General features: G+C 47.6%; 1 protein-coding gene across 2 annotated transcripts in view; it reads left to right on the top strand.

The window, feature by feature from the left end:
- The first annotated feature begins 379 nt into the window (after positions 1-379).
- Positions 380-15,081, top strand: part of LOC138754837 (E3 ubiquitin-protein ligase TRIM39-like) — a 38,644-nt gene continuing 23,942 nt past the window's right edge. For both annotated transcript variants that reach the window (XM_069919731.1, XM_069919730.1), the window contains exons 1-3: positions 380-821; positions 6,096-6,191; positions 12,476-12,706. In XM_069919731.1, the coding sequence (XP_069775832.1) occupies positions 414-821; positions 6,096-6,191; positions 12,476-12,706 (735 nt within the window). In that variant the 5' untranslated portion in view covers positions 380-413. The remainder of the gene's footprint in view (positions 822-6,095; positions 6,192-12,475; positions 12,707-15,081) is intronic.

Here is a 15,081-nt window from a genome sequence, read left to right as displayed (position 1 = left end):
AGACGAAGATTTATGGAGGGGTAATGTCCACATCAGCTGCAGGCTCGTTTGTGGCTGACAAGTCCGATGCGGGACAGGCAGACATGGTTGCAGCGGTTGCAAGGGAAAATTGGTTGGTTGGGGTTGGGTGTTGGGTTTTTCCTCCTTTGTCTTTTGTCAGTGAGGTGGGCTTTACCCCTTCTTTAGAATGTGTGTATGGTCGTAATTTTGCTGGTTGTTTATCTCAGTATTATCGCCGTTACCTTCAGTGATTTACCAGTAACATTAGTACAAAACCCATTACAGGGTCTGGCAGGGCTCGATCTCCTTTTACTTTCTCCAGCCTGTGTTTTTCATCCCTGGGGCATTGATTCTGTGCCGAGATTTGCGCAACTGGTCTTCCTGGTGCAACGAAAGTGAAAGCGATCGCGGAGATGGCGAACTTCGATGCGCTGAAATCCATGCGAGAGGAAGCCGTGTGTCCCATCTGCTTGGAGTTCTTCGCCGAGCCGGTGACCATCGACTGCGGTCACAATTTCTGCCGGGTCTGCATCGAGCAGCACTGGTGGTCGGAGAGAGGCGCGGCCACTTGCCCTCAGTGCCGAACGCGCCTGCCCCGCAACTCGGCCAGACCCAACTGCTTCGTGGCCAACATGGTGGAGAACGTCAGGAAGCTGTCGCTGGACGAGCGGCAGCCGGAGCTCCGCTGCCCGGCGCACGACGAGAGGTTGAAGGTCTTCTGCAGCGACGACATGGCACCGATCTGCGTGGTGTGCGCGACCTCCCGGGACCACCGGGGACACTTCACCAGCCCCGTGGCCGAAGCCGCGGAGCTCTACAAGGTTCGGCGGCGCGTCCGGCCCGCGAACTCCCTCCACGACCTCGACCGCCCTTGCATCCGCCCCAGGCCCCTGCAAGCATCATATACCCACCGAAATGCTTGTGACCGTTGTACAGGACGGCCCGCGATGGGCAGATAAATAAACCCTCTGAATAAGACGACCCACATCTGACGGGACTTCCCGCTGTTAAAAGCAAATCACATTTTAATAACAAATGATTATTGAGAAGTTTTGGTTTTATTTGGCTATTTTAAAATAAACCACTGTCGTCCATCGGCTCCCGTAACTGGCTGTTTGAAGCCTGGTGCAGAGCTGACAGTGGGCGGTGGACCCCGCGGAGGAGGAGGAGTGAGACTTCGCAAATCGCTTTCACGGAGCATGCGCGAGCTTGTGAAGGAGCCAGCTGGACGTTGAGACCATCAAGGCGAGAGTTTTAGACCCTTTGTATAGGACGACCCGAAAGGTTAATATCGTCAATACGGATGTCTCTGCGACACGTTGACCTGCTGAGTCCCTCCAGTGTTGCGTGTTTATTTTACTGTTCAAGGCATTGGTGAGGCCAAATTTGGAGTACTGTGTGCAGTTCTGGTCACCGAATTTTAGGAAGGATATCAATAAGGTAGAGAAGGTGCAGAGATTTACAAAAATGTTACCTGGGTTTCAGAATCTAGATTAAAAGTAAGATTGAGCAGATTAGGAACGCAGAAGGTTGAGGGGGGATTTGATAGAGGTATTTAAGATTATGAAGGGGATAGATAGAGTTGATGTGGATGGGCTTTTTCCCTTGAGGGTAGGAGAGATTGAAACAAGAGGTCATGAGTTAAGGGGCAAAAGTTTAGAAGTAGCATGAGGGGGATCTTCTTCACTCAGAGTGTGATGGCTGAGTGGAATGAGCTTCCAGGAGAAGTAGTGGAGGCAGGGTCCGTTTCGCCATTTAAGGAAAAATTGGATAGGTATATGGATGGGAGGAGAATGGAAGGTTATGGGCAGGGTGCAGGTAGGTGGGACTAGAGGAGAGTACTTGGTTCGGTGAGGACTAGAAAGGCCGAGATGGCCTGTTTCCGTGCTGTAATAGTTATATGGTTATAAGGTCTGCAGACTTTACTCCTTCAAGGATTCCTTTCTGCTCTTTCAATTTCTGTCTCCACAGCATCTGGTCCCAAGATGAGGTTTTCCCATCCAGCACATCTGAAATGTCCACCTTCTTCCACAAACATAGCTTCCCCTCCACCACCACTGATTTAGCCCTCACCCACATCTCCTCCATTTCCCATTCATCTGCCCTGGCCCCCTCTGCCCCCCCCCCCGACACAACAACCACAGGATTCCCCTCATCCTCACCTACCACCCCACCGGCCTCCGCATCCAATGCACTATAATTTATGCCACATTCAACACCATCCCACCACCAGGCACATCTTCCTCTCTCCTCCCCTCTCTGCCTTCCGTAGGGACCGCTCCCTCTTTGACTCCCTCATCCACTCCACTCATCCCTCCCCACTGATTCCCCCCCCCCTTCCCGGCACCTTTCCCTGTGGCTGTAGGAAGTACAACACTTGCACCCTCAACTCCTTCCTCACCACAGTTCAGAGCCCCAAACAGGCCTTTCAAGGGAAGCAGCACTTCACTTGAGTATCCGATGCTCCCTTTGTGGCCTCCTCTATATCGGAGAGACTGGGCGCAGACTGGGAGATCACTTCGCTGAGCATCATTGCTCTGTATATACTGTGTGTGTCTATCTATATACATAGGTACACTCACACGTGTGTAATTTATCTATATATCGATGATTTACTCAGTTAAAGGATACTATTCATCTATCTCACAGTTTGTGGGGAAAAAGCTATTTCGCAGCCTGGCAGTCCTGATTGCGATGTTCCTGTACGTTCTTCCTGATGGTAGCAGGTCAGACATATTTGCATGAGATAGAAGGGGCCCTAGTCATTCCCTGAGCCATATTGAAGCAACGCTCCCAGTGAATGACATCATTAGAGGAAAGGGAGACCCCCAGGGGTCTTCTCAGCCATTTTGACGATCCTCTGTTTGGACTTCCGGTCCGATGCTTTGCAGCTCCCGTCCCACACAGCAATGCAGCCAGACAGGGTGCTCCTGTAAAATGTAGTCAAGATGGGGATTGGTAGCCTTGCCCTCCCTCAACCTCTTGAGGAAGTATAAGCTCTGCTGCACCTTCCTGACTAATGAAGAGGTTTCGCCTAGGACAGGTCATTCTTTATATGCACACCAAACTCTTCAGAAAGTCTTACAGATGTGGATACAAAATTACTCCATTCAACCTGATGGGTCAATTCTGGTCCTGAGCACAGTAATCCATCACTGTCATTCCCTCTTCCCTTAACTCCCTGTCAGCTGAAAACTTGTTCAGGACCACACCAGGACAGTTTTTATTGCCACTTTTCAGGAAGAACTATTTTTGTGGCAAAGAAAGTTAAGATCATGCTTATTTGCTTGGTTAATACAAGACAATAATTGTCCTATGAGCAATGTTTGGGGAATTACTTGGGTCCTGTACTTACCGGTTGGAGAGACTGGGTGCAGACTGGGAGATTACTTTGTTGAGAACTTCAGCTCTGTCTGCTGCAATAGCGTGGATCTCCCAGTGGCCACCCATTTTATTCCCTGCCGACAAGTCTGTCCATGGTCTCATGCACTGCTGGACTGAGACCACCCACAAATTGGAGGAACAACACTTCATCTTCTGTCTGGGCACCCTCCAACTGGATGGCGTTAACATCGACCTGTTTCTGTTGAACCACCCTTCCCCTTTCTTCCCCCTTTTGCCTTTCCCCCAGCTCTGTCTCCCCCTCACTCTTCCCTTTTCCCTCTTTCTCCTCTCATAGAGCCAAAATCAATGTTCTCCTCTTATCATAGCCAATTAACACCTTTTGTTGGTCTGGACTCCTCTGCCCATCAGTGTTCAGTGTCTTTATTCTGATGTCTTCCTGTTCTTCGCTTACTTCTTGAAGGGGTCAGGCCCGAATCATTCGGTAATATTTCTTTACCTCCTATAGACTCTGTGAGGCGGCTGAGTTCATCAACACTTTTTATTGCTGATGTTTTAGAACAGAACAGCTAATTCCAACCACCTTTCCCCACCCCACTCCCCACTTAGGAATCTGCTCAGAGTTTATGGGGCTCCTTCCCAAGTTTTGGTTTCTTCCGTACTTCTACCAACTACCTAAACTTAATTTAAAAAAATACTTGTGATACGTGAGGTTTAAAAGAAAATGAGGTTTTTACTTAAATGGGGCTCCTGTTGAGAAAGGCTGCTTCAGGAGAAAGAGAGGTGGCCTTAACCATATAACCATAACCATACAACCACTTACAGCACAGAACAGGCTAGTTCAGCCCTACTAGTCCATGCCGTAACAAATCCTCACCCTCCTAGTCCCATTGACCAGCACCCGGTCCATACTCCTCGAGTCCTTATTGAGCTGGAACATCTTCTGTCAGTATGATGAAACTTTAGAACTGAGAGCTGTGGAGGAAAGGTTTCTGAAGATGTTCAACTGATATTTTTTTTTAATTTAGAGATACAGGCCTTTCTGGCCCACTCATAATACACTCATGTCCTATGTACATCTGTAGAAGAGGCAGGAATTATAAGAATCAGGAAGAGCAGTGGTGCTGAGGCCAAGATCAGGAGTCACAATCTGTTCTGGAGGCAGACCAGAATTGAAGATCCATGTCCTACTCCTGCTGGATGTCTTCGTAGATTTCCCTGCCTCTCTCTTTACTGACTTTCAGCATTATTTGAAGTATCCATCTTCCCTTACAATGTAGGAGGAGGTTTTGCAGCCACTAATGAATATGCAAATTCCATTCCTCATTAACTTCCCTGTAAATCTTTTTTTCCCAAATTCCCATCAACTTCCTGACACACTGACACACTGACAATTTAAGATTCAAGATTCCTTCAGTTTACCATAAGGCTGATAAAGATTCACCATCAGCCAATATTGCCCGGCCCCCCCCCTTACAGTCAGAGAAAGAAGCAAAGGATAGTTCCCCCAGAGTCATCAACTGTCCGTGGATTCACCTCCACCATTCCCACACCGCACAGCCTTCACTCCAAACCATCGGCAGCCCGAGCTCCGGATCCAAACCTCTGACAAGATCAGGAAGCCCTCAGCGTCCTCGCACATCTTGATTCTGATACCTAGTACCCCTTCAGCCAGCATTGTGCTAGTCTCCAGCCTTGAGCAAGTCCCAGCAGTTACCTGCAGCCTGCATGGGTTTTTGGCCTCGAGTCACCAACAGCCACCTGTGTTCTTTAGCCTCAGAGCCCCTCGCTGGTCTGCCTGCTTGATCACTGTCTCAGGGGTCATCTCTTTTGCTTCTCCTTCTCAGATGGTGGGGGGCAGGGGTGGTATTCTCCCCATTTTATGGTGCCCTGTGCCAATCCTCCACTTCCCTGCAGTCTGCCGAACACAGGTGCTGCCATCTTGGGCTCAGTCACCAATAAACCATTGTCTGCTCCTGTCACAGGCTTCTGTATGCAGCCGGCGGCAGTCGGACTGGGCAGTTAGACCCCCCAGGGTGCACTGTGTCTTCACCTCCCTGAATCCACACCGTTGGTGCCACTGCTGTTACAGCAGCTCTGGCAGTGGCACCATTTTTGTTCTACTGTGGCATTGTAACCCACTAACCAGAACCCTTAATAGAAACACAGAAATGCTGGAGGAAGTCAGTAGGATTTCCAGCGACCATAGGAGGTACAGATATACAACTGACATTTTGGTTCTGAGGCAGGACCGAGACTGTCACGATGTAAAAAAAAATCCTGTACTCTAACCAGAACTCTTGTCTGTGATGTGGAGGAAAACCTTGGCTAATTTTATTTTGAATTTAATTTTAATGTTCGAGATGCAGCATGGTTACAGGCCCTTCCAGCCTGCAAGTCTGCAGTGCCCAAATGCACCCAATTAACCTACTAGCCCTGCATGTTTTTGGAATGTGGGAGGAAAACTATGCAGTTCATGAAGGGAACTCCTTACAGACTGTGCCCTGGTTGCTGTGATAGCACTGCGCTGACTACTACGCTAACTGTGACATCCACATGATCCCACGGAGAACTCTACGTGGACTAATCCAGAGGTTGGGATAGACCCAGATCGCTGGAGGTGTGAGGCCGTGTGTCTGCAAGCTGAGCCACACGATGATTGGGAATGATGTTCTGGATTGTGGAAAATGGGGCATTAAGATATCGTCTTTTGGAAGCTCTTGGTAATTTCTTTCCAAATATCTACATTCTAGGGAATGGTGCGAAATGAGCTCAAATTCTTCAATGAACAGATGCAAGAGATTTGTCAAAGTCAGGATAAAGAAGAGGCAGACATCAAGAAGCTGAAGGTAGGAAAAGTTGTTCAAAAAGTCAAAACAGTTAATGCAAATCCAGCTCTGTGTCCCAGTGCTAGATGCAACAAGGACAGGATTCCTCTTGTCCTCACCTACCACCCAACTAGCCTCCGCATCCAACACAGAATTTCCGTCATCTACAATGTGATCCCACCACTGGACACATCTTTCCCCCTCTCCTCCCCTCTCCAAGACCTGTAGGGACCGTTTCTTTCGTGACTCCCTTGTCCACTCTCCCATCACATTAATCGTCCCCTTGGCAACTTACCCTGCGACCACAGGAATTGCCCACAGCTGCTCCCTCACCACCATTCAGGAGCCCAAACACTCCTTCCAGGTGAAGTAACACTTCACTTGTGTGTCCGTGGGAGTTATCTACTGTATCCGATGCTCCCATTGTGGACTTCTCTACATTGGAGAGATTGGATACAGACTGGGAGATCGAGTCGCTGAGCACCTTCGCTCTGCCCAGTCTCCCAGTGGCCAACCATTTCAATTCTGCATCCCACTCCCATGCTGACAAGCCTGACAATGACCTCTTTCTGTCAAACCCAGACCAATTGCAACCTAATTTTCCGTCTGGGACCCTCCAACCAGATGCATTAACGTCCACTTCTCTGGGTTTCTGCTAGCCCACTCCCCATTCTCCCTCCCTTCCCCTTCCCTCTGTCTTCTTTCTTCCAGCTCTCCACCCCCTTCCCTCTCTACTCACAGAGCCACCCTCCTTCCCCTGTTTGCTGGTGTCCCCTCCCTCCCTTATCTTCCTGCCTTTGGGACCATGCTCCTCCCCTACCCTTCTACCATTTTGTTTGGGCACCTGCCAACATTTTGTCCATACCCTGATGAAGGGCAAAAGCCCGTGTCACTGGTTTTGTATTTTTATTTTTGCTACATAAAGTGCACTGTTTGACCTGCTGAGTTTCTGCAGCTTTGTGGTCAATCACAGTGTCTGCAGACTTTTGTGTTATACTCAAATATTTTTCCTTGCTAGACTTAGTTCCCTTCCAAATGCAATTTATTTATTTTCTCCTTTTCCTGTTGCAATGGCCAGTCATAAACTGCTTGGAATGCATTAAGAATCACAGAACACAACAGCACAGGAATAGGACCTTCAGCCCATCTAGACTCTGTCAAATTATTATTTTAATAAAAACACAGAATTGCTGGCAGAACTCAGCAGGTGTGTGTGTCGGCGGTGGGGGGGGGGGGGGGGTGGGGGGCATCTTATACCCAAGGCCACAGGCCAAAAATGATAGTAATCTACATTTACCTCATTTACCTCCTGTGGACGCTGCGAGACCTGCTGAGTTCTGCCAGCATTTCTGTGCTTTTACTACAATCACAGTATCTGCAGTCTTTCGTGTTTCACTCTGAGTTATTATTCTGCCCAGTCCTATTGACGTGCATGTGGACTGTATCCCTCCTTACCTCTTCCGTCCATGTACCTGTTCAAATTTTTCTCAAATGTCAAAATTGGGTCTGTATTCACTTCAGCTGGCAGCTCGTTCCACACTCCCACCACTCTCTGCGTGAAGATGTTCCTACTAAACATCTCACCCTTGAGCCCATGACCTCTAATTTGGACAGACATGTCGAGAAGGGAATGGGTCAGGGAATTGAAATGCACGCTATTGCAGCAGACAGAGTGGAGGTGCTCAGTGAAGCGATCTCCCAGTCTACGCCCAGTCTCTCTGATGTAAAGGAGGTCTCAACAGGAGCACCTGAGGCAGAAGGTGAACCCCGCAGATTCGCAAGGGAAGTGTTGCTTAACTGGGAAGGACTGTTTGGGGTCCTGAAAGGTGCTGAGGGAGGAGGTGTGCGCACATGGAGCATCTGCTGTGGTCACAGGAGTAGGTACCAAGGGGTCAATTTCTCATCCCATTCCCTTGCTGACATATCTGTCTATGGTCTCATGTACTGCCAGATTTAAGACCACCGACAAATTGGAGGAACAACATCTCAGCTTCTGTCTGGGCACCCTGCAACTGGACAGCATTAATATTAACTTCTCTAGCTTTCATTTAACCCTCCCACCCCATCTCCATTTCTCCCTATCTCCGTTTCCTACCTCCAAGCTTTTCCTCTCCCTTTTCCCTGTCTTCTTTCACACAGACGTAATCAATTCTCACCTCTCTCCTTATCATATCCAATTAACACCTTGTGTTGGTCTGGATTCCTCCCCGAGCCAGCACTGTGTGAATTCTGAGACTTTCTGAGATTTCCTGCTCTTGGCTCATTTTGTTTATTCCTGGAAGAAGGGCCCAGGCCTGAAACATTGGCAATATATCTTTGTCAAATCCTGTGGATTCTGAAAGACCAACTGAGCTCCTCCAGCATTTCGGAGTGTTTTTACTGCAATCACAGCATCACCAGACTTTTGTGTTTCACTCAGCAATCTCGCAGAAACTGGAGAAGTTAATGTCAATGTGATTTGATTGGAGAGTGCCCAGGTAGAATACGAGGTGTTGCTCCTCCAATTTACAGGTGGCTTGGTTTGGCAGTGCACAAGGCCATGAACAGACATTTCGGCATGGGAGTGGGGCGCAGAATTGAAATGGGTGGCCACTGGGAGATCAACGCTATTGGGGAGGACAGAGCTGAGGTGCTCAGTGAAGCGATCTCTCAGACTCCGCTCAGCCTCTCCAATGTAGAGGAGGCCACAGAGAAGGGTGCCTGATGCAGTAGATGAACCCTGCAGAGTCACAAGGGAAGTGTTGCTTAACTGGGAAGGACTGTTTGGGGCCCTGAAAGGCGCCGAAGGAGGGGGTGTGGGTGCAAGTGTGGACTACATGTGGCTGCAGGGGAAGGTACCAAGGGGGCGATGAGTGGGAAGGGTTGAGGGGATCACAGCGGGTGCAACCACTGTTACGTGCAAACTCCACGCAGACTACACCAGAGGTCAGGATTGAACCCAGATCTCTGGAGCTGGGTGGAGGTAGCACAATGAGATGAGCTACTCTGCCTCTCTCTTCATGCCTTTCATCCACTTCTGACAAAGGCTTTTCTCTCTCTCCAGATGCTGCTTGACCTGCTGAATATTTCCAGATTTCCATCACAGGATGTGATTTCTTTTTGTCTTTCGTACGCTCTCCCTTGGCCAGTCACCTGCATTAATTAGAGTGATACACGAAAGTCTTCAGACACCCTGATTGTGGTAAAAACACACAAGTGCTAGGGGAACTCATCCGGCACCTGCCCCTGTGACCACAGGACATACTCCATGTGAGCCCACCCCTCCTCCCTCACCACCATTTGGGGCCTGAAATAGACCTTCCAAGTGAAGACACACTTCATTTGTGAATCTGCAGGGGTCACCTACTGCTCCCAGATCTCCTGTTATGGTTCCTCTACATCAGAGAGACTGGATGCAGGCTGGGAGATGGTTTTGTTGAGCACCTCGATTCTGTCCGCTTCTGCAGAGAAGATTTACTAGGATGTTGCCAGGACTTCAGGAACTTGGAGCATTAAGAATGAAATATTGAAATTTGATAGCAGTATTAAAATTGAGGAGGATAAACAGAGTAAATATAGCTAGGCTTTTTCCACTGAGGGCAGGTGAAATACAAACAGAAGACATGGGTTAAGAGTGAAAGGGGAATAAATTAGGGGGAGCATAAAGGGGACCTTCACACAGAAAGTGGTGGGAGAGTGGAATGAGCTGTCAATTGAGGTCGTAAATATTAATATTTTAATATTTAAGAAGAATTTGGACAGGAACATGGAAGGGAGAGTTATGGAGGGCTATGGATTTGGTGCAGGTCAATGGGACAAGGCAAAAATAATGGTTCAGCACAGACTAGCAGGGTCTGTTTCTGTGCTGTAATGTTCTATGGTTCTAATAATGTGGATCTCCCAGTGGCCACACATTTCAATTGCCCATCCCATACCTTTGCTGACATGTCTGTCCATGGTCTCATGCACTGAGACCACCTGCAAAATGGAGGAACAAACACCTCAGCTTCTGCTGTCTGGGCACCCTCCAAATGGATGGTATTAATGTCGACTTCTCTGGTTTCCTTTAACCTCCCCCCTCCCCCCATCTTCATCCACTGTTCCCCTTCATCTAGTTCTGTCTCTTCTCTTCCTTTTTCCTTCCGTCTCCTATCACAGTACCAAAATCAATAATTGCCTCTCCTCATTATCGTAGCCAATTAATACCTTTTATTGATCTGGATTCCTCCCCATCCAGTCTTTATTCAGACACCTGCCTGATTTGTGCTTATACCTTGAAGGGCTCAGGCCTGAAACATTGGCAATATATCTTTACCTCCTATGGGCGCTGCGAGACCAGCTGAGTTCCTCCAGCATTTCTACCTGTGTTTTTACCTGTACTACCATCTTTGTGAAGAGGAATGAAACTTAAACATCCAGCAGAAACCCATACCTTCAGGGCAAGAATATATTCATGGTATATATATGAGCTGTATATCTAAATTTAAAAACAAAATTAATACAATGTACAGATTCAAATGCAAATCTTGCTGCCGTGACTTCCTGGGTACAAAGAAATACACTGACAAGACTATAAGACAGAGGAGCAGAAATAGGCCATTCAGCCCTTTGAATCTGCCCCACCATTCATTTATGAGATGATCCATTCAGCCCCACTGCGTGGCCTTCTCCCCTTAACCTGTGATGCCCTGGCTAATCAAGAACCTATATCTGCTTGAAGTACACCTAATAACTTGGCCACCACAACTGCCAATAACCACATATTCCACAGGTTTACCACTCTCTGGCTGAAGAAATTTCTCAGCATCTCTGTTCTAAGCAGATGCCCTTCAATCTTGAAGTAGTTCAAGACTCTCCCACCATGGGAAACAACCATTCTACATCTACTCTGTCCACACCTTTCAACATTTGAAATGTTTCAATGAGATTCCCCTGCCTCATTCTCCTAAATTCCATCGAGTCCAGGCCAAGAGCTGTCAAACATTCCTCATATGATACTCCTTTCATTTCCCGGAATCATCTGAGTGAACCTCCTCTAAACCCTCTCCAATGTCACCATGTCCTTTCTTAAATGAGGAGCCCAAAACTGCTGACAATTCTCCACGTGAAGTCTCACCAGTGCCGTATAAAGCCTCAACATTGCATCCCTACTCTTATATTGTATTCCTCCTGAAATGAATGCCAGTGTTGCAGTTCCCTTCTACACCATTATCTCCACCTTTCAAGTTGATCTTCAGGTTATCCTGCATGAGGACTCCCAGGTCCCTTTGCACCTGGGTATTTGCAACTTTTTTTTTAACCAAAGTGCAGACCTTGTACATTTTATAGAATTGATGCTGCAAAGAGAAAAAAGATAATAAATATAAAAAGAAGAGAAAATAAAGTGAATTATAAATATTCCTTTGTTTAGCCAGCAAAGCAAACATGTGTCAGAGTACAGACAGATCTTTTGTAGTCTCTTTCAACTGTATATTCTTCTGTGGCCCATTTCTATTTGTGGCCCCATGGGTTGCCTGCATTTCAAGATTTCAGGATTCCTTTATTGACGTGTAATAATAAAGAACAATTAATATTACATGAAATAGCCCCTGCCTGTCATGAGGGAGACAAAGAGTCGCCGTTAGTGTCACCTGGTGCCCCTTTCAACAAGAGGGTCCATGGATTCGCCTCCAGCGCTCTCGCAGCATCTGCAGCCCCACAGACACTTGTTCGATCCATCGGCAGCCCGAGCTCCGATTCCGAACCTCCAATACTATCAGGAGGTCTTCAGCATCCGAGACCCCTTCAGGAGCCCTTCTTGCCCTCAGCGCCCTCTTGAATCCCGGCTCCGGTACCTGGTTCCCATGCCAACCAATCTCTAGCAGCCTGCAGCCTGTGTAGGTCCTTCAGCCACTGAGCCCCTTACTGGTCCGCCGCCGCAGTCACCATCCTGTAGGGTTGTCTCCTCTGCTTCTCCTACTCAACAGGGAGTATTCTCCTTTTTCAGATTTCCTGCTCCCTGCTCCCCGGGGTCTGCAACCCCTCGTGGCTTCTGTTGAGCCCAGGCACAGCCATCTTGGGCCACAGACCTCCGCAGTTGCAGGATTTTACTTACAAACACCATTGGCTCTTTGTACAGTCTGTTTAAAGCCTGTACGGTGCTGTCAGCATTAGGACTGGACAGTTGAACCCTTTGGAGCAGCACCGTGTCTCCGGTCTCTGCTCTCCTGGGTCTGCACCAGTGACAGCGCTGCCACTTTTAACCATTACATTCTACAGCATGGACGTTGACCCCTTCTCATTACATCCTTGTGCTAGGCTAATGGCTCTGTTCATTATTTGCACAGAAAGTGGCTGCAAACCTGCAGAACGACATCACATCCAAGTTCAACCAACTGCACCAGTTTCTGCGTCAGGAGGAGGAGAGTCTGAGGGCAAAATTGGAGCAAGAGGAAAAGATCATATTGCAGCAGAAAGAGGAAAATATGAAGATAATTTCTGAACAGCGTGCCTCGTTTAAACAAGCAATCTCAGACCTTCAAGGAAAACTGGCTCTCGACGATGCAGAATTTCTGCAGGTATGACCCGTGCAAAAGTTTCAAATTACCATTCAGCTTCTAAAACCCTGGGCACTGTAAAGCTCCATTAATCCAGCACTTTCAGAATTTCGGTCGTGTTAGATGAGCAGATTTTCCCGAATAATGGATGTTATTCCTATTAATACTCCAACACAATTTTACTTAATTATTTCTGGATGTTAAGCTGTAGAATGACAATTTTTCCCGTGAACCAGAGTAATTTGAATGGTGCTGGATAGAGAACCAGGTTCATTTTAAGGTAAATATCACTTGAAGGGGGCTTGAGAATTTGGGTTCTGCTGTGTTTAATTGGGGTGTGGGAACCTGGGTCCCAGTATGTTTAAAAACACACAGTAAATGCTGGAGAACTCAGCTAGTCTCTCAGCGTCTATAGGAGGTAAAGATACATTAGTGATATGTTGGGCCTGAGCCCTTTTTCAAATTATAAGCAAAAAGGAGGCAGCCGTCCCAATAAAGACTGAGAGAAATGGCGAAGAATGGGAGGAGAGGGTGCCCAGACCAACAAATAAAAGGTGTTAATTGGATGTGATAAGGTGAGAATTGATTTTTGGGTCTGTTAAAGGAGACAGGGGGAAAAGGGAAGAGAGAGAGAACGAGAGGAAAAGACACAGGGGGCAAAGATGGCGGTGGGGGGGAGGCTAATGGAAAGTTAATGCCACATGGTTAGAGGGTTCCCAGACAGAAGATGAGGTGGTGTTCCTCCAATTTGCGGGTGGTCTCAGTCTGGCAGTGCACCAGACCATGGACAGACATGTCAGTAAGGGAATGGCCACTGGGAGATCCAAGCTATTGTGGTGAATAGAGCCAAAATGCTCAACAAAGTGATCTCCCAGTCTACTCCTGGTCTCAACTCGATGTTGTGGTCTCTTCATTGAGCACCTCAGCTCTATCAACCGCAATAGTGTGGATCTCCCAGTAGCCACCCATTTCAATTCCCCGACCCATTCCCTTGCTGACATATGTTCTCATGTACTGCCAGACTGACATCACCTGCAAATTGGAGGCATTAACATCAACCCGCCCCCCTCCCCCCCCCCCCCCCATCTTTGACCCCTGTCTACTTTCCCCAAGTTCTTTCTATCTCTCTCTCTCTCTCTTTCATAGGGCAAAATCAATTCTTACCTTTGCTCTTATCATATCTAATGAACACTTTTTGGCCTGGACTCCTTCCTCTCCCATTCTTCTACCTTTCTCTCTCTGTCTTTATTGAGGCAGTTTGCTTACACCTTGAAGAAGGGCTCAGGCCTGAAATCTCGGTGATATATCTTTACCTCCTGTGGATGCTGTGAGAACGGCTGAGGTCCTCCAGCATTTCTATGTTTTTACTACAATCACAGCATCTGCAGACTTTTATGTTTCACCCCAGAGTGTTTAACAGGGATTTGAGAACCTTCTCCCAATGTGTTTAATGGGGGTTTTGGACTCAGTGTATTTAGCAGGGGATTGGGAACCTCTCCTGTAAAGTGGATCCAAAGTTGCTCTAAAGCAAACTTAAAAGCAGCTGCAAAAACAAACTTTTAATCACTTTGCAAAGCACAAGCTCTCCAATATAGCAAGAAACACTGCCACGAGCAGCTGCCTTACTACAAAGGAGACTGCCCTTTAACTTACAGTGTCACCTTATTTATACTTTTTAATCTTCAGGTTGCTGGAATCTTTGAACTTGCTGTGCCACACAAGCCCATACATCCCCCAAAGTTCTCTCAGGATTCGTTAGTCTCACAGCACCTATAAAACAAGGACCTCCTTATCAGGTCCAAGGCTGATAACCATAGAAACACAGCCCACAAAGGCAGCCCCCTTTTCCCTTCCAGCCAATGTCTTTAATTTTACATTTTTTATTATATTCTAAAATCTACCTTCTCACTCCCCCAATGAGTCTAACGGGGGTTTGGGACACTGAGACTCAGTGTGTTTCAGATGTACTGTCAGAGTACATACATGACATTGCAATAGAACCCTGAGATTCTTTTCTTTGCAGGCGTGGCAGTATTACCTTTTACTGTAGGTGGCATGGTTGGTGTAGTGGTTAGGGCTTCACTGTTTACAGCGCAAGTGACCGGTACCGGGGTTTGAATCCGACACCGTATGTAAGGAGTTTGTATGTTCTCCCCCATGTCTGTGTGGGTTTCCACTGGGTAATCCGGTTTCTTCCAACCCTTCAAAACATATTGTGGTGGGAGGGGTGTGTAGGTCAATTGGAGGTAACTGGGCGGCATGTGCTGAAAGGCCCTGTTAACCTGCTGTATGGCTAAAACAAACTGTACAAGGTCCAGGGATTTGTAAGGAGAGGTGCTGGGTATAACTGTGAGGAATTCATGGGCCAAAATGGCCTGTTACCGTGCTGCATGTCT

This window comes from Narcine bancroftii, chromosome 2, assembly GCF_036971445.1.
Source record: "Narcine bancroftii isolate sNarBan1 chromosome 2, sNarBan1.hap1, whole genome shotgun sequence".
Taxonomy (NCBI): domain Eukaryota; kingdom Metazoa; phylum Chordata; class Chondrichthyes; order Torpediniformes; family Narcinidae; genus Narcine; species Narcine bancroftii.
Note: the sequence above shows the minus strand (reverse complement) of the source record. Positions and strands in the feature narration are given on the sequence as shown.